We start from the raw sequence: 19,130 nt of genomic DNA on the forward strand, positions 1-19,130 counted from the left end.
GGAATTTCAAAACAAAGTGTGTAGGGTAAATTTTTAAGGGCATCCACTAAATCTAAGATTGTATATACCTATACAAACAGTATAGAAATCAACAAAATCTTAAATGTAATTAAGTTTCTCTTATTAAAGAGAAAGTTAAAGTAATTTTAAAAATCCAACTATCTATTTAAAAAGGTATATGTGAAACATAAGGACAACAAAGATTAAAGTAAAGCAGAATTTCTCAACTTCAGGAACTGTTGACATTTTGAGGAAGATGCTTCCCCCCCCCCCCCCCCCACTGGAGGCTATTTTGTATATAGTAGGATATTTAGCAGCCTCCTTGGTCTTTAACCAGTGGCATCCTTCTATAGTTATGATAGAAAAAAATTGTCTCCACACATTGCTACATGTCCCCTGGGATGCATAACCACTCCCAGTTAAGAATCAACAAACCAAAATCTTAGGAAAAGGTATAACAGAATCACCATAAGAAAGCTGGATAGCAGTATTAATTTTACATGTGATAACCTTATTTAAGAGGTAAAGATAAAGTTTTAATATTAAAAATGCATTAATTATAAAAGATGCAGCTCACTTGGAATTCTAAAATTGCATGCACAACTAAAATACTCTTAAAATATATAAACCCCAGATTAAAATAATAGGGAGAGGGCAGCCCGGGTGGCTCAGCGGTTTAGTGCCGCCTTCAGCCCAGGGCGATCCGGAGACCCCGCATCGAGTCGCACGCACATCAGGCTCCCTGCATGGAGCCTGCTTCTCCCTCTGCCTGTGTCTCTGCCTCTTTCTGTCTCTGTCTCTCATGAATAAATAAATAAAATCTTAAAAAAATAATAGGGAGAAAGTGTCTAGTCCTTCATCACTGTAGGGTGTTTTAACACATATCTCAATTATTGGTGAGTCCAAAAGACAAAAACACTTGCATAGATAAAGAAAATTTGAAAAGGTATTTTAAAAGCCTCATTAATTTAATACTAACATTATTAAAAATACTAAAAGTAGTATTAAAACTAATACTATAAAATACTGCATCCTACAGTTAGAGAATACACATTTTTCACAATCATATAGAAGATATTAAAAAAAAACAAAGTACATCATTCTATAGTTCAATTTAACAGTTAAAAAAAAGATTTATTTGTTTTAGAGAGAGAGAGAGAGAGACAGTGAGAGCATGAGCTCTCATGAGGAAGGAAGGGACAGAGGGAAAGGGAAAGAGAGAATCCCAAGCAGACCCCACTGAGTGCAGAGCCTGACTCTGGGCTCAATCTCACAATCCTGAGATCATGAGCTGAACCAAAACTAAGAGTCAAATGCTTAACCAACTGTGCCACCCAAGCACCCTTTCAAATTTAATACATTTTAGAGAGTTAACATTATATACACTGTAGTTTCTGATAATAATCATAATGTTGAAATCATTAAAGAAAAATTAACAGGTTTGTCCTAGATTTGGAACTATTTTTTTTAAAAAAAATCTTGTTTTTTTAAAAAATTTATTTTAGAGAGAAAGTGAGCATATGTGAGCAGGAGGAGGGGCAGAGAGAGGGAGAGGGAAAAATCTCATGAGGGGCTTGATCTCATGACTCTGAGATCATGACCTGAGCCAAAATTAAGACTTGGACGCTCAATTCAATTGAGCCATCCAGGGGCCCCTAAAAATATCTTCTGCAGAGAGTCAAAGAAGATATATTGAATTCTGAAATAAATAGTAATTAAAATATCATGTATCAAAACATGAAAACAACATTCACTGATATAAACAGTGTTTGAGTATTAAAGTTGAAGACTAAACTTGAAATATGTACTGTCACATCTATTGCTTTCTTTAGACAATTAGACTTGCATCTGTGTTAACTGCATCTGTTATATTCCAATGGTTAAGCAATAAACAAATACATACACTTAAGGAATGCAGCAAAAATGATACTTAGATGGAAATGTGTGATCTTAAATGCTGATAGTAGATTAAAAAATGATTAAAAGCATGATGATTCAAGCATTCAACTTAATAAATAAGAATAATAGATTAAACCTAAGGAATACAGAATGTAAAATGAAAAAGAGTAGAAATTATAGGAATAGAAAGCAAATATATAGAAGATAGGCTCAGTGAGCCCACAAGTTGATTCTTTGAAAATACAATGGATACTGATACAGTGACACTCATGAGGAACAAAAAAGAGAAAAGGTACAACTAAATAATATTAAGAATAATGGAGCATATTACATCTCCAATGGAGAAAAATGAGATAATTAAAACACTATGAAGAAATTTTTTCCAACAGATTTGAAAACTTAAATGAAATGAGAAGTTTGTAGAAAAAAATAGAATTTACTAAAACCATACTGGGAATATATAGATAGTCTTTGAATATTGATTCAAAGATTTAAAATCTTAAAAGGAAAATACCATCTTCTGATGTTTTTACAGGCAAGTTTTACTAAACTTGCAAGAAACTAGTATCTCAAACTTTATAGAAATTCTTCCAGACAGTAGAAAAAGAGACAATGTGCTCTAATTTGTTTTATGAAATCAAAAATTTTTATTATAAAATCAAACAATGACAGTATGAGAAAGATAAATTATAGGCCAGTCTCTCTTATGACTATAGATGTAATGATCCTTAATTAAATTGTATATACATATTAATGTAATACATATTAATTATATAATATAAATATATTAATAAATCATGACCAACTTGGTTGTATCCCAGGATTTTAAGATTTGCCTAATGTTAGAAAATCTAAAATACCTTTGTGTTTCATCTCCCACATTTACAAATTAAAGAGAATAATGATATGATCATTTCCATAGAAGCAGTAGAAAAGCATTTGATAAAATTCCAAAACCAATCATGATAAAACTCTTAAACAGGAATAAATGAGATACCCTTTAAATTGTTAAAATTTTCTATCATGAATCTAAAAAAGACATTATCATGGATACTGGAACATAAATTAATTCCCTTTAAATAAAAAAGAAAAGGCAAGGATGCCTATTATCACTGCCTTTCTAAAACATTTTCCTGAAAAACGGTCCATACATGAAGTTAAGAAAAATAAAATAAGTAAGGATAGGAAAATAAACACTGTCATCTGTAGATTACAGATGACTTTTATATAGGAAATTAAAAGAATCTGGTAAATTTTTTAAGCTATGAAGGTCATTTATCAAAATAGGCAAATATAAGTTCACTATTTAAAATACATAGCATTGAGGTGCCTGGGTGACTGTCTGTTAAACGGCCTACTCTTGATCTTAGCTCAAGTCTTCATCTCAGTTCCAGCCTCATGTTGGGCTCTGCACTCAATGCAGAGTCTGCTGAGGACTTACTTTCCCTCTGCTCCCCTTCCACTCTCCCTCTCTTTCTCCCTCTCTCTCTCTGTCTCTTTCAAATAAATAAATAAATCTTTGAGAAAGAAAAAAAAAGAAAAAGAATAGCCAAGTCATTCTTGAAGAAGAGTAAGATAAGAAGGGCTTGCCTTACCAAATATCAAAACTAAACCAATATGGTAGTGGTATAGTGGTAGATAAAATGACCAAAGGAATAGAATAAAGAGACAACCCATATATGAATGGATAGTGAATATTTGACAAAAAAATATATGAATGGATAGTGAATATTTGACAAAAAATGGTGTTGTAGATCTTTGGAGAAGACAGGTTACTAGCCAATAAATGGCACTGGAACAATTGATTATCTGTGGGGAATATTTCAAACTGGATTCCTGTCTCATAATACACAAAGATCCATTACAAATGGCTTAAAGTTTTAAATGTGAAAGGAAAATTTTTTAAAAAATATTTTGGGAAACAATTTTAACGTCTGTGGGTAGAGAATTTCTTAAGACTTAAAATCATGCTAACAAGAAAATAAATGATAAAAATTAGAAAAATATCAAATCACTCAACAGAAACGTTGACAAAGAACTTGGATAAGTACTTCACAGAATAGGATTCATAAGTGAATAATGAACATTTGAAAACATGTAATTGACCTTTTTGTAAATTTGGAAATGAAAATTAGAGACTACAATAAGATAAGCATTTTGCCTGTTATAGGCAGGTAAACGTTAAGAAGTCAGGTCCTAGTTACAATGTCAATGAGTTAGGACCACATTGAATAATAAAATGCAAAGTGTAATATTTGTATATCTCACAGCCCAGTAATTCCACTTCGCAGGATATGCAAGAAAAACCCTTGCATGTGTGTACTATAAGATATGTTTGAAATTATTTCATAGTACCATTATTCAGAACAGCAAAACCTGGGAACTGCACAAATATTCTATGACGATGAAAGGATAATAATTTGTGATATGTGTACACAAATATAGCTGTGATGTAGATGAACTAATGAGACAACTCTGTTAGAAATCTTAGAAACAAAGTAATGAGATAAAATTTATTTTGAAAATAAAGCAAGACTATGTATATTGATATCCTTATATAAAACAAAAAAGAAAAGCCAAACAAATTTTTTTATTTAGAAATATACACATATCTATAAAGAAATATATATAAAGAGTGGCTAGTTGACATGTTAAAATTATACAATTTGGGCAGCCCCGGTGGCGCAGCGGTTAAGCGCCGCCTGCAGCCCAGGGCGTGATCCTGGAGACCTGGGATCGAGTCCCACGTCAGGCTCCCTGCATGGAGCCTGCTTCTCCCTCTAACTGTGTCTCTGCCTCTCTCTCTCTAGCTGTGTCTCTATGAATAAATAAATAAAATCTTTTAAAAAAATTCTAAAATTATACAATTTGTGAGGATTTGTGCACCATTGTGAATTGCCTGTACGCATTATTTTCACAAACTTCCAGATCTTGTAGCTACCTCAGAGCCTCTCTATCTCTAGTTCAATCTCTTATTTTACAGTTCAGCATTTTGAGATCCAGATAAAAGAGTTCCATATGTGTTGTGATGGTTGAAAATAAATGGGTATTATTCAAGCTGTAGAGCCCAGAGCAACCTTTAGTTTCTAACCTTTGGCCTGCAAGATACAATGAGTGCTTACTTACACCATATAGCTTTCTCTGAATACCATTTGGTGACAAGAGTGTAGGTGTTCAACATTAACTGGACAACTTTGGGATTCCTGGTTCTTTTAAGACCCTTTCTTTTAACTAGACATTAGTCTCTGTAGGTTAAACAGAAAATATAAGTGGCTTGAATTATATTGTGCTAAAGTTTTTTTTTAATCAAGAAACATAGTCTAATATATGGATTAATGTTTTACTCTTTCAACTTTTGAATTAATGTATCAAGGTATCAACTTAAAGATGATCTCAAGTCAAAAGTTGAATTTTGAAAAATACAGTATAATGAAATGAACATGTAACAGGGACTGTAGACATGATATAACATGGTCTCCTATTGTATGTACAATAAGATCATCAGCATTAATGACTTATCCAATGACACTTACCTAATTAATGACAGAATTGGATTCAAACCTAATTTATAAATTATCTTTTTAATTTTTTATGCAATGAACCATATAAGTTAAAGTAATTCAAGTTGAGATCCTCTTTACTTTCTTTAGTGAATTAGCTGAATGATCTTCATTCTAATTAACATACTAGGGAAATATGATTCCCATTTGATAACACTTCTTATTTGCTATAAGAACCTACATATATAATACAATTTTAAAGTACTATGGCTAAATATTTACTGACCACTAAAAGTTATCAAGTGTTAGATTTAAAAGTGAATACTAAGTACCGTGTTATTAGAAATCATAAACATTTTAGATTGGTTAAATAAACTATAGGTATGTAATGAAATACGTGAACATTAAGTGTAATTTTTTAGTAGTAATGATTAGAAACTCTTCACGATATGTATACAAGTGCTTAATAGTATCCATGGTAAAAATTTTTTGTGTGTATATGCATCTGTTAGTGTCATATTTAGTTTATATGCATTAAAGCTTTAGCTATCAATTGGAAAGTTTTGGTAATTTTTTATAAGGATACGTTTAAGGACCGTACTATTTATAATATGGCTATCCATAAAAACATGTATTTAATCAGGGATTTTAATATCTTATTTTTATTTTTTAATTTAATTTTTTTAAAGATTTTATTTATCCGTTAGAGACACAGAGAAATAGGCAGAGACACAGGCAGAGGGAGAAGAAGGCTCCCTGCAGGGAGCCCCAATGTAGAACTCAATCCTAGGATTCTGGGATCATGCCCTGAGCCAAAGGCAGATGCTCAACCACTAAGCCACCCAGGCATCCCTAATCTCCTTTTTTAATTCATAGAAGACAGAAGGAACTTTGGATTATCTTATGTGGTCAAATTAATAATTATCAATCTTATATTGTGAACAGAAAATAATAGATGATGTAAAAATATATTTAATAATTGAGCACATTATTGTAAATATCTAAGTTTTTCTAATGATTCAAAAATCAGAGGAAGACATATTTAAATCTGATTACTTGCATGTATTTTGAACCTTTTTTGTTTTTAATTTTAAACAGAGATTCAAAGATAAATGTCCAGATTCCCACAGCAAGACTTCTTGATGATGAAGAGGCTCACCCTCTTGGTGTGACGTTTCCAAAAGGCATAGTCATCAAAGGCTCTCCCAGTGGAATAAATGCAGAGCTCAGTTGCCACCTCAGCTTCAGATCATCTAAACCTGTGTCATTTCTCACCAATATTCTTTTCTGTGATAACAGAGATAACTGGTAAGATATTCTTTGTATCTGATAGCAGAGAATAATAAGTTTATGTTTTACACTATTGTAGAATGTTAAAAGGAAAGACATCTATAATAATGACTTTGGACATAAAGATCTATTTTAAAGTTCCAAATGTAGCATTGCTCCCATGAGCAATAGCTTGATAGTGGTTACCAGTGTATTCTGCAGCTAGGCTGTGTGGGTTTGAATCCTGACTCTGCTAACTGTGGTGAAGTGATTTAACCTTCAGAGAGCCTCTCCGTTTTCTCGTCCATAAAAATGGGGTAATAGCAGAACCTATCTCCTCTGGAATCATGAGAAATTCCCTGAGTTAGTAGTTATTGAGTAATTGGACAGGAACTGGCACAAAGGAAATGCTAAATGAGTAGTAAATGAAAATGAGAAATATCAACATAACAATTTTCTGAACGATATGATCTTGCTACATATTGCTTTAGCAGACTCAGGGAAATTCAGATACACCTTGGTGAAAACGTGTTTCTGGATTTCTTACCTTGTAGGGCCAGAAATTCTACTTTTACGTTACACCCTGGGATGATTTGATTCACCAAGTTATAGGAGGCTATTGGGTAGAGCAGTATAGTTTGTTAAAAATGTTTAGAGTAAGAAGTAGCCTTGGAGGGAATTGTACACTAAAGATTTAGTGTCAGTATATGTACTCAGTGTGATCATTGATTAACTTGTAGCGGAGTTATTGCTGTTTGGTATATTCATAGTCAAAGGATTGATTTCTGTGTTAGGAATTGAAAGGGAGAGAGACAGATGGTATTGGGATTTTGGATCCAGAGCAAAGTGTGGCCGTATCCAGGACACAGTTCATAGAGTTCTGAACTCCACCTTCCATGTCTCTTGCATATGTTGATGGATAAAATCATCTAAGTCACACTACTCAGATTCCTGTTTTTCTATTTTGATGCTAACAGTTTGTCTTTTGTTGATATTTAAAAACAAATTTTAGTGGTTTTGCTTTAGGCTCCTATCAAGCACTGAAGTCTGTGCTTCTGTCCTGGGAGACCTTCTTTCTTTTTGTACATTACCGACCTTGTTTGTAAAAGATTACTTCACTCCAGTCCACAAGTTCACAGTTTGCCCAAAGCACTATGTAAAGTAGACCTGTGAACTCACAAATAAAAATAATGAATAATTTATCCGTGTCTTAAAGCTAACAAAGTTTCAGACCATATTAACAGGGCGAGGAACGACATAGTTTCACTAAATAGTGGGTGGACCAAGTTTCTGTGACAATGGTACAAGCGCCTCTAACAGGGGCATGGACAGACTCCATTGTGCCAGTGTGCTGACTTCTGGTCAGAAAATAGGACAGTAAGGAGTCCTGAAAACAGTCTCTAGAAGGGGGTGGGGGGTGCTATATTTGATGATGTTTTCTTTTCTTTTCTTGCCGTGTTTCCTCTTGGCCTTGAGACTTGTTTGCTCTTCCTGGATTTCCCCACACTTCTTACCTTACATTCCACTAAACTCCATTTCAACCTTCAGCAACTTTGGGGTAAAGTAGAGCTTTTAGAAGTAATTTAGAAATTTTCAAAATCATAGATGGGCTACAAAAGACTTTCCCATGCAACCAGATGAACAAGAATCATAAGCACTCTGTGGAACCTTAATGCTGGCAAATCCTTCTACTGCTGCATTCATTGTTAACTCCTTATCTAGTTTCCCATAGTGCATATGGCCAGTCTTCTGTCTCTTCTCAATTCCAAAGCTGTCTTTGCCTTTCTCTCTGTAGACTTTCTACCTTTGATCTCATTAAGATAAATGAGGTCTTCCACCAGAAATTCCTCAAGAGTTTCCTTCTCACCACAGAACTTCTCTCTGGAATAAATTCTATTCTTTTATTTATTTTCATCTATTCTATTTATTGTGGTAATTCAAGTGTGCCCTGCCCAATCTCTTGGGTAAGAAAAGATTAATTAGAAAGGGGCCCTTCCTTGATAGAGGTCAGTGTAGTAAAGGTAGACTTTAAATAAGTGTTTTTTATATACTCTTTGGTGCCAAGAGGTGAATACAAAAGACAGTACAATAGGAGCTACTAATAAATGTCTTGTGGCAGTGGTGAAATCAAGGATGGCTACCTAGGTTTCTGAGTAAAATCTCAAAGGACAAATTATACTTGCTGGTGTTTGTCCTAAATTGAAACTTTTTTTTTTTTTTTTTGCATCCAATTTGTCCATATTGGAACACATGGGTTCAATACAAAATAAAACACTCATTCCTTCGTACTTTGCTTTCTTTTACTCACATAAGACCATTTCATACTGTGGTTCCCTTTGTGGTCTAACATGAATGGGTTCTTATTTGCTTCCTTTTTTAGACTTTGTCACAGTTGGATTAGCTCAGCTGGTCCAAGAGCTATAAATTATAGCCACTATTATTCTTTCTAACAGACCTGCTGCCACTAATTATGGTCCCCTCCACACTCGTATACCTTCAGTTCAGAGGTTGCATACCCTACTTGCCTTTTCTCCAAATTCCCCCAAAAATTTGGGAACAGAGATTGTATATCTATGGGAAGAAAGGATGGCGATGTGGTCAAAGAGTATTATAAGTGTCTAAAAAAATGCACTAGGTATAGAAGCTGAAGCAGTATTGTATGTGGGGGGATATTTTTGGTGTTTTGGGTTTGATGGATATTGGCAAGGCAGAACTAAGAGATAAAGCTGAAAGAGCAGCAGGAGCAGATTGTGGGAGTCTTGCGAGCTCTGTTTTGGTATCAATGAGTAAGACATAGGAGAGCTAGGAGAGGTCATGTTCTAGAAATCAAAGCCTGGCTACATAAGGAAGCATGAGGTCAACAGCTATTAATTAACACAGCTCAGGTCCTGGTTCATAGGCTAGATATCATAGAATTCACACAACAGCCCTGGGAAGTGGATGTTTTTAGATTTTCATTTCTACTTTACATAAGATATATCTAAGGACCATAGCATGATAAAAGCTATTCAAGCTCACTCAGATGTTAAGTGGAAGTGCCAGGAATTTGAACCAAATTTCTGTTTCCAAAGATTATGCACCTAGTCACCTTGTTTGAACACTACTTAGATTGTATAGAGTCATACAAAAATCTTTATTATAGTTACACTTTTTTATATGCACTGTGATGTATTTTTTACAAACATAAAGAAATGGTGTAATTTCTTTCTTTCCTGTTGTTTTGCATCTCTCTCTCACACAAAAACACACATTAATGAAGATTTCGTGTTTGACATGTAGTAATGATAGTAATTAAAGTTTACTCAATAAGCACTGAGATATTCAGTTATTTTTATTGATACATTAATTTATTGATGAGGCAAAAACTCATAGTGTCCATGGTTATAGCATAAAGTAAATGTTTATACTTTCACCGAAAAAGTCTGGGTTACAACTATCATTAGTAAACTACAGAAGATGATTTTTACTTACAGTTAAGCTTATGGAGAGCCTGGATGACTCAGTAGGTAAAGCATGCAACTCTTGATCTTGGGCTTTTGAATTCAAGCCCAAAGTTGGGTATAGAAATTACTTAAAAATAAAGTCTTAAAAATAAGCTTATTATATATGAGTACTTATGAAATACACTATAACTTTTTCAGATATTTTAAAATTTATAGTGTTTATAAGTCTTTGAATAAATGTATAAAACTGAAATCCAGTATCAAAGTGACTGCTAAAATGCTCTTTTGAAACTATTTCACATCAATAAAATCTCAAAATGGAAAACATATATTCCTTGTAAAAATTAAAATATTTTCTTTTCCTACAAAATAATAAAAGAAGCATGTTTATTGAAACAAAATTCATTGTATTTTAGAAGTATATGTTTTATGAGTAATTTTTGCATCTGTTTATAAAATAGTTTAAATGGTATTATGAATGGTTTTTGAGGGAGTCAAGGAATGTGATAGTAACAGATTTTATTGCTGCTTTACGAATCAACTTCTATTCTAGGTTAACTTATTATCTTCCTTATATACTAATCAATTCAATCTTTTTCTTCTTGTTTCCTTACTTTTACTTTTGGCATATGAGGTCCCAATGCAGGGGTATATGGAGGGGAGAGGAAGAGAAAGAGGGAAGGAATAAATGTGTATGTGTATTTATGTGTGTATATTAGTTTTTATATTGCCTTTATGCACCAAGGAGTATAGTTTATAATTATATTAAGTACATTTATAGGTCTTAAATAAGTTATACTCTTTAGAATTAGGGAATGGATCAAGAAATATTCCCTGAATAGAATAACATGAATTCCCTTACATAGGTAAAGATTTATGGAAAGCATCCTAAGAAGTAATCTACCTTGAAGAAAAAGTGTTAACTGATTATTGATAAAAATTAGTGAATCTAAAATGTCTGCAGGTGGTCCCTAATCAACAAATCATCAATACAAAATAATTAAGGAGAAGATACATTTTGAAGTTTATAATAGGTACATAAATATCTCTGCTTTAGTTGAGTGATAAACATTCACGTTGGAGCTGGGAAATAAGAATGTTCAGGTGTGGGTGCCTGGGTGGCTCAGTTGGTTAAGCATCTGCCTTTGGCTGGGGTCATGATCCTGGGGTCCTGAGATTGAGTCCTGTATTGGGCTCCTTGCTCAGTGTGGAGCCCACTTCTCCCTCTCCCTCTGCTTGCAGCTCCCCCTGCTTGTTCTCTCTCTCTCTCTCTCTCTCTCTCTCTCTCAAATAGATAAATAAAATCTAAAAAAAAAAAAAAGAATGTCCAGGTGTTCAATTCAGTGCAGCTCACAGTCAAGGGTAACCTTGAATAACCAAAGCAAGGTTCTGATTCAGTCACCCAAATACTTTTTTTTTTTTTTTTTAGATTTCATTTATTTATTCATGAAAGACACAGAGAGAGAGGCAGAGACACAGGCAGAGGGAGAAGCAGGCTCCATGCAGGGAGCCTGATGTGGGACTCGATCCCAGGTCTCCAGGATCATGCCCTGGGCTGAAGGCAACGCTAAACCGCTGAGCCACCGGGCTGCCCCACCCAAATACTTTTAACACTATTATCAGTTAGCAATCTGACATTGTGAGTAACAATTGAGGCATTTATTCATTCATTCCATTATTCAACAGATATTTATTGAATGTTCTCCATGTACCAGACACCATTCTCAGCACTAGGGGTAACCTCCAAGATCACAACATGAGCCCTGCCCAGTAGAGCTTAGAGTCTAGCAGAGGGGAAAGAGACAATAAACAGTACACATAATAAGGTGTAAGTCTGGTATGTGATTATTGATGAAGGCTATAAGGACAAAGTAAAAGAGCAGGGTCAGGTCCTGGGGAGTACCAGAATGGAAATGACTAGGTCTCAGTAGAATATAGGATGATAAGGAGTGTTTCTCTTAAGAGGATAGGATCTGAGTGATGTGAAACAGACGGTCGAGTTAGAAAGATATCTGGGAATATTCTTTCAGACCAAGGGAATAGCTGATGCAAGGTCATCAGGGGATGCTTACAGAGAGGCCTGTGCAACCTAAATGAAATGAGCCAATGGAGGAATTTAGGAGAAAGGATTGGAGACATCACAGTAGCACTGTGGACCCAGTGGGGCCTTTGAGGTTATTGTAAGGATTTGGACTTTTACCTTGAATGATTTGAGAAGCCATTGCTTGATTCTGAACCAGTAAGAAAATGTAGTAGCCATGGCTTTTGTGTGATAATGAGGTCAGCCAGGGATTCCCCACCACAAAAATCTTGTGCTTCCAAAATTATCCCTTTTGTTCATGAAAAGGCTTCTTGGTTCTCAAATAGATTTTTTCTCATTCATTCATTCATTCAATATTTACAAAGTGGCAATAATAAACCTGTTTTTTTTTTCTTTTTTTTTTTTTTTTTTCTGACTCTGAGGTCAGAATGAACTCCTGGCCTCATGGAGCTTCCATTATAATGGAGGAGACAAAAACTGTTAAATAATATTATGTCACAAGTTAACAAGGAAATTATATGAGTTTAATGAGATAGAAAGTAAGGGATATCTCCATCTACCAGACAGATAAAGCATTTCTGAGGATGTGATATTTGAGCAGATGGTGATTATGAGGATTTAACAAGAAAATACATATAAAGTGCTTAGAACGGTCCCTGTGCTGGTATGTTGCAGTAACTGAGTAAATATTCTAGAATTGGCATTAGTTTTAAAATTAGTATTCTAGATTTCCAGAATGATCTCAGTGGCTACTATAGATATAGGGGCTTTCTTCTATTAAGAACAATTAGATACACCCTGGGGTAGGGGGAAGAAGGGACAGGGGCAGGACAGTTGTCATAGGGTTAAGGATTGCTCCGGAGAATCTCCCAATTATTTCTATTGTGTTTCAATATTGATGTTTATTTTTATGTTTGAAAATGTATCTGATCTGGGAATTCACACAGTGAACAAGTTGATTAAGAGTTGCCAGAATGGGGAATCCCTGGGTGGCTCAGCAGTTTAGCACCTGCCTTTGGCCCAGGGTGTGATCCTGGAGTCCTGGAATCAAGTCCCACATCAGGCTCCCTGCATGGAGCCTGCTTCTCCCTCTGCCTGTGTCTCTGCCTCTCTCTCTGTGTCTTTCATGAATAAATAAATAAATAAATAAAATCTTTAAAAAAAAAAAAAAAAGAGTTGCCAGAATGTTGTAATCCCTTATTTTGCACAACAGATTGAGGAGAAGGGAACATTACATCCTGCAGGAGCTGGCTCCATGCGGGGAGCCTGACGTGGGTCTTAATCCCAGGTCTCCAGGATCAGGCCCTGGGCTGAAGGCGGTGCTAAACCGCTGAGCCACCGGGGCTGCTTGAATAGGAAGATTTTGATGTTGTTAGGCAAATTGAACCACATGTTATGTTCTGAATAAGACGCTGATTAGAAATGTACAGGAAGAATAATAATGCCAAGCAGGTTGTTTGGTGCATGTGGTTAAACTAAAATCAAGGCTGCTGAGTAGCTAGCACACAGTGGTAGATTTTTGCCAGTGAAATAAGTGCCAAAGAAACATTTCTCTGCTGGTTGGTAACCAGCCACTGTCCTAGGTCCTTACACTGGTGCCTGGCTTGCCTCAAACACTCCTTTTGAGCCTTGAACCCACTCAAGACTTAGTATTTTTTTTTTTCAAGATTTATTGGTTTAAGAGAGAAAGAGAAAGAGAGAGCATGAGACTAAGCAGGGAGAGTAGCAGAGGGAGAGGGAGAAGCAGACTCTCAACTGAATAGGGAGCCCACCCACTGAGCAGGACGCCTGCCAGGGCTCAATCCTAGGACCCTGAGATCATGACCTGAGCCGAAGGCAGTCACTTAACCAACTGAACCACCCAGGTGCCCCAAGACTTAGTGATTAAAGGCCTAATGCCTGTCATAGCCAGAGGTCAGAGGATTCTATACTATTTTCTTTTGGGTCAGTCTACATTATCAAGAGTGACTATTGGCTAGGAATGCTGGAAGCACTCCCGCGCTCCTGTGCTATTTGTGGCGAGTCCCCACAGACATTTCCTCTTTCACAGCCAGTGCTGGGGCTGGACCAAGACCTTTGCGATTGTTAACTATCATTGCAAGATGCGCCCCAGTAGCAACCATCAGGGAACTTTGAAAAAACAAGGCTTATTATGTGTTTTTAAGGGTAGAAGTCACGCTCAGGGCCACACAGGTTTCCAGTAGAAAGAGAGAGAGTGTACAAGCCTGGACTTGAGGGCAGGGCAGCTAGGATTTCAGGAGTTCACTCTTTATTAGTGAATTTAAAATATAAGAGCAGAGATTAAAGTGAGGGAAGGGAAAAGCAAGCAGTTAGATGGTCAGTTATCTAGGTCAACAGAGATATCTGGAAAGGGGAACTTCATGGGTGAGGTCGCTTGGCTTTTTATCTAGTTGTTTAGCTGACAGTGTGTTTATTTGAGATGGATGTCTTTGAAGTGGATGCCTCTGCAATCAAAAGCCTAATGTCAGGCACTTAACATTACAATCAGAAAAACTAATTGTCAGGTGCTTATACTACATATTCATATGCACCTCCTTTTAGATTGTAGAATTCATTGATATTCACAGATAAATATTTTAATATCACCCTTTTACAATTATGAAACATGATTTTGTATCCAAAAAACACAGTTAATATAGTTCTAATGACATCAGGAGAAGTGGTCCCACACATTTGAGATTGGCTGGTATTTAGAAGCTTCGGTGTCATTAGCAGCAAAGCTGCCACTGAAGTGTCTGCTCTGAGTTTCTTGGCACACAAACTTCTGGGTGGTGCCTCATTTAGTTGCTCACTCTAAAACAATATAAATTTGTAGTTTTCCTAATCATGAGCAAGATATGGTTTAGCAAAATTCTTGATCATTTCTGAAAAATAACTAGTCACAATCTTCTTTTGTTTGCAAGTTGCTGATTTTAAGGTACTGGGTTCTGTCTTCTGACATTAAAACAAGTAACATAAGGACTTGACATATGTAGGCAAATTAATACATGAATAGGAAGTTTAAATGATAAATTGTATTTTCTACCTTCTTCCTTTGATATGTGTTAGTTATTCATTCTAAATTTAGAGATAAAGCCCATGGTCTTAATTATAAATATGCTGAACATTTCACTAGTGGGGAAATGTATTTTAAAATGTGCAGATCTTTTGTATAAAACTGAGAATGTAGAGCTCTTAATTATATCTTTTTCTACATAGAATTGCATTTTATCAACCTTGTTATGGATTCAAAAACATTTTTGATGCATAATAAAACTTGTTATGCTTACTCTTATTAAAATAATAGGGCATCAACAATCACAAATTGAAATTTTATTATTTTTTAAGCATTCAATACAATAAAAAGGAAATGAATGATGAAAGATGATTCTAATTATTGTTTTACTCAGCACATAATTTAGTATTTGTATAGTATGCACTGGGCAATTTAGTTTCTGTTTCTAGTATTTCTTCATGTGCCTCTTCCAGACACCTTACTGTTTTTGATGGGGTGGGAAACTGCAGCACATAAAGGAGATTACCAGAGAATGAATGAGACCCAGAATCAAACACATAGAGCATTAATGCATTCAAGTTGGTAATGTGACCTTAGTAAATCTAGTGTAAATTAGTATCTGCTTTATATGTGACTTTCTGGGATATTCAGATATTTAAAATAAACCTCGAAATATATATTTAAATGGATATTTAAATATTTAAAATAAGTATATAAAGTGAGTCAAGAACCTTTCTAGATACTACCAGATAGCTAGAAGCAACTTTTGAGGTATTCAAAACTCCCCTTATGTATTAAGAAGAGCAGTTACTTAGGATATGTTCATCTTTAGGAGTCTCCATTCTTTACACAAACCTGATGCCCATTAACAATGAGCCATTTAGAATTTTAGCAACATGGCTGCTAAAATGTAGGCAATGGGAAATCCCAAGAATATTTCAATAACCACCTAATAGATCATAACTGAAGACAGTGTTGGAATACTGCCCTGAAACACTATCTGTCATGTTTTGGGGGGCTGGGTCATACATAACACTATGTATTTGTCCACCTTTCTTGGTGTTGTGTGTATAGAAAGAATATGCAGTGAGGGGTGAGTAGAGTTTATAAGGGGCTGTGCTTTGTTCTGATACAATCATCTGTTCCTTATTCCTTGACCTAGCCCTGTGGAAAGCTGTTTGCAATGGCACCTTCATTCTTTGAAGAGCATTATTTTCATGGTGGATCTGTTAAACTAGAGCATTGGACTGTAGCACAGTCTCAATTATAGATTGAGTTTAAAATGTTTAAAATAAAATGTTATTTTAAACATTTAAAATAAAATGTTTATTTGTATTTAACCAAAACATAGGATACCAATGTATTATAATAAACTATCAACAGAAAAATTCATAATTATGATTTGGTCATCATTCACTTATAGTAAACTGGTGGTGCTTAAAATTTATATAGAAATTTCAAAAGCCCAGAAACTTCCAACGTAATATTTGCTATGTCTTCTCAGATTACAAAAATCATGGTACTTTTAACACAGGTCGCAGCAAGGAAAGTTAACCATGGTCCTTTTTCCTTCTTTTTACCCCCATTCTCTTTGGAGCCAGTGACGGTTGGAGAGTCTCTGCCCTGCTTAGAGACTTTTCATTTTAGGGAGAATTCCAATGTCTTGTCCTTTGTCTCTCCCTTACTGGTTATAAGCACCTGCCTGATTGCTAGTCTTCACAAGGTCTTAGAAGTTGAATCCCCATGGAGTTGATTGCCACCTTGGGACCTATTAGTAGGGTCCTCTACGTCTCTTCTTCCTCAGACCCTGTCTGGCTACTCAATCCTTCACCTATTTGGAAATATGAATAGATTAATCAAGAAAATACCTTAACAGGATTATAATATTTGATTGCTGTTATAATACTTGATTGCTTTATGCATAGAAAATCAGGCATTTAAATAACAAAAGGAAAGTATACTTATAACAATTCAAACAATACAAAGTTGAAAATACCATTAAGAGTTCGTTTCTCCACTTTTGATTCCACATACATGATCACATGTTGTATTAAAAATGTAGTATCTTGGGGCACCTGGGTTGAGCATCTGCCTTTGGCTTGGGTCATGATCCTGGGGTCCTGGGATCAAGTCCCACATCAGGCTCCTTACAGGAAGCCTGTTTCTCCCTCTGCCTGTGTCTCTGCCTTTTTCTCTGTGTCTCTCATGAATAAATAAATAAAATCTTTTAAAAAAATTGTAATGTGGTATCTTTTCATATATTAACTATTTTTTAAATATTTTATTTATTTATTCATGAGAGACACAGAGAGGCAGAGAGATATAGGTAGAGGGAGAAACAGGCTCGCTGAAGGGAGCCCCATGTGGGACTCCATCCCAGGACCACACCCCAAGCTGGAGGCAGACACTCAACCACTGAGCCACCCAGGTGCCCCTATATATTTAGTTATACAAATATATGCAGCCCTACGTGTGTATGTATGGATAAATATATGTACATTGATATAGACATAGATAAAGGTTGTTTTTAAGATAATATTCTGGCTAATTTGTCTGTGGGTTTTTTCCTGCATATGTCACACAACAGAATGAAGATGTAAGGTAGTCTGGGGCTTGTGGGCTTGCTCCATTATCTTTAATGTACAGCTTCTGAAGTCTGCTACTCTTATCTCTAGTCTAATAGAGTAGAATGCAGGGAGTTCAGGCCAAAAAATTTTAAGGAGATGAACTAGAACATGTACCCATCACTTTTGCCAATATGTCACTGACCCAAGCTTAGCCCTGTGGGCTTTGCCTAGGTCAAGTTTGTGTATCTGTATGACTGTGTGTCCTGTCGAGGTTTGGGAGAGGAATTCTGTTTCTATGAGCAAGAAGATAGATTTTGGGCAACAGCAGACTGCAACCCAAGTAGGACTAGGTTTTTCTCCTCTTCCGTACTTTAAGAATTTTATTAAATTTTACATTCCATAAATCCTTCTTGGTGTTCTAATTGTATTTCATATAGTCAAGCCTTTCAGGCAACTGCAAACTTGGCCTTCTTCACTGAAAGTGCTGCAAGACCTGAAAGGCCCTGACACTGATGCCCAGTTTCCACCAGCAAGCTTGGTAGTTGTCATTTCAGTAGGAACTGTGTGGAAGGTGACATGATTCTGCATCCTAGCCCCGACTTTCCAAAATTTTCCTTTTGGTGCAGAGATACGTTTATCCTTTTGTGTTCGTATTAAATCCTTGGATTTGCTTTTATTTTATTTTATTTTATTTCATTTTTTAAAGATTTATTTATTTATTTGAGAGAAAGCGCGTGTGTGCTGGGGTGGGGGAGGTGCAGAGGAGGAGAGAAAGAGAGAGAATGTGTAGCAGATTCACCACTGATCGCGGAGCTTGTCACAGACTCAATCCCAGGACCCTGACATCATGACCCGAGCCAATATCAACAGTGGGCCACTTAACCGACTGAGCCACCCAGGTGCCCCCTTGGATTTGTTTTTAAACATATCCTTACTTTTATGTTTGTCCGTTCTGCATTTAGATTCCTCCAAACAAGTGTATTGGTGTTGCTGACTTATTATTAATAAGAAGAGGTTTGTTCAGATACTTCATGGTATGGCGTATTGGGTTTTTCTCCATTGACTACTAAAAGTTGCTTCCTGCTGTCATTGCTGATTATAATCTTGATTTGGAGATAATGTGGGGAGCTGTTTGTGCTAACGTTCCCAATTTCTAAATGCCACCATCGATTTCACATTTACAAAGAAACTTCCAATCACTTCTAAATTTGTCCTTAGTGCAAATGATATTTCCATGGTGATAATTTTCAACTACCACAGCAGTATAAATTTGAGGGCATTTGGTTTACAAGTTGCTTTTTTTGAGTAATTGTTTGGAAAGGTTTTTTCTTCTTGAAACAACATAGATAAAAACTATGTGAAATAAATTTGCACATCTTAACAAATCATTGTAAA

At 35.6% G+C, this 19,130-nt stretch overlaps 1 protein-coding gene across 5 annotated transcripts in view; it reads left to right on the forward strand.

Annotated features, from left to right (window-relative positions):
• CFAP47 (cilia and flagella associated protein 47) overlaps window positions 1-19,130 on the forward strand; it is a 509,395-nt gene that overhangs the window by 124,493 nt on the left and 365,772 nt on the right. For all 5 annotated transcript variants that reach the window (XR_003133488.3, XR_003133486.3, XM_025439582.3 and 2 more), the window contains exon 26: window positions 6,498-6,707. Coding sequence is in view for 3 of the 5 variants with exons in the window: in XM_025439582.3 (XP_025295367.3) it covers window positions 6,498-6,707 (210 nt within the window). In the remaining 2 variants the exon portion in view is untranslated. The remainder of the gene's footprint in view (window positions 1-6,497; window positions 6,708-19,130) is intronic.

The sequence above is a fragment of the Canis lupus genome, chromosome X, assembly GCF_003254725.2.
Source record: "Canis lupus dingo isolate Sandy chromosome X, ASM325472v2, whole genome shotgun sequence".
Classification (NCBI taxonomy): domain Eukaryota; kingdom Metazoa; phylum Chordata; class Mammalia; order Carnivora; family Canidae; genus Canis; species Canis lupus.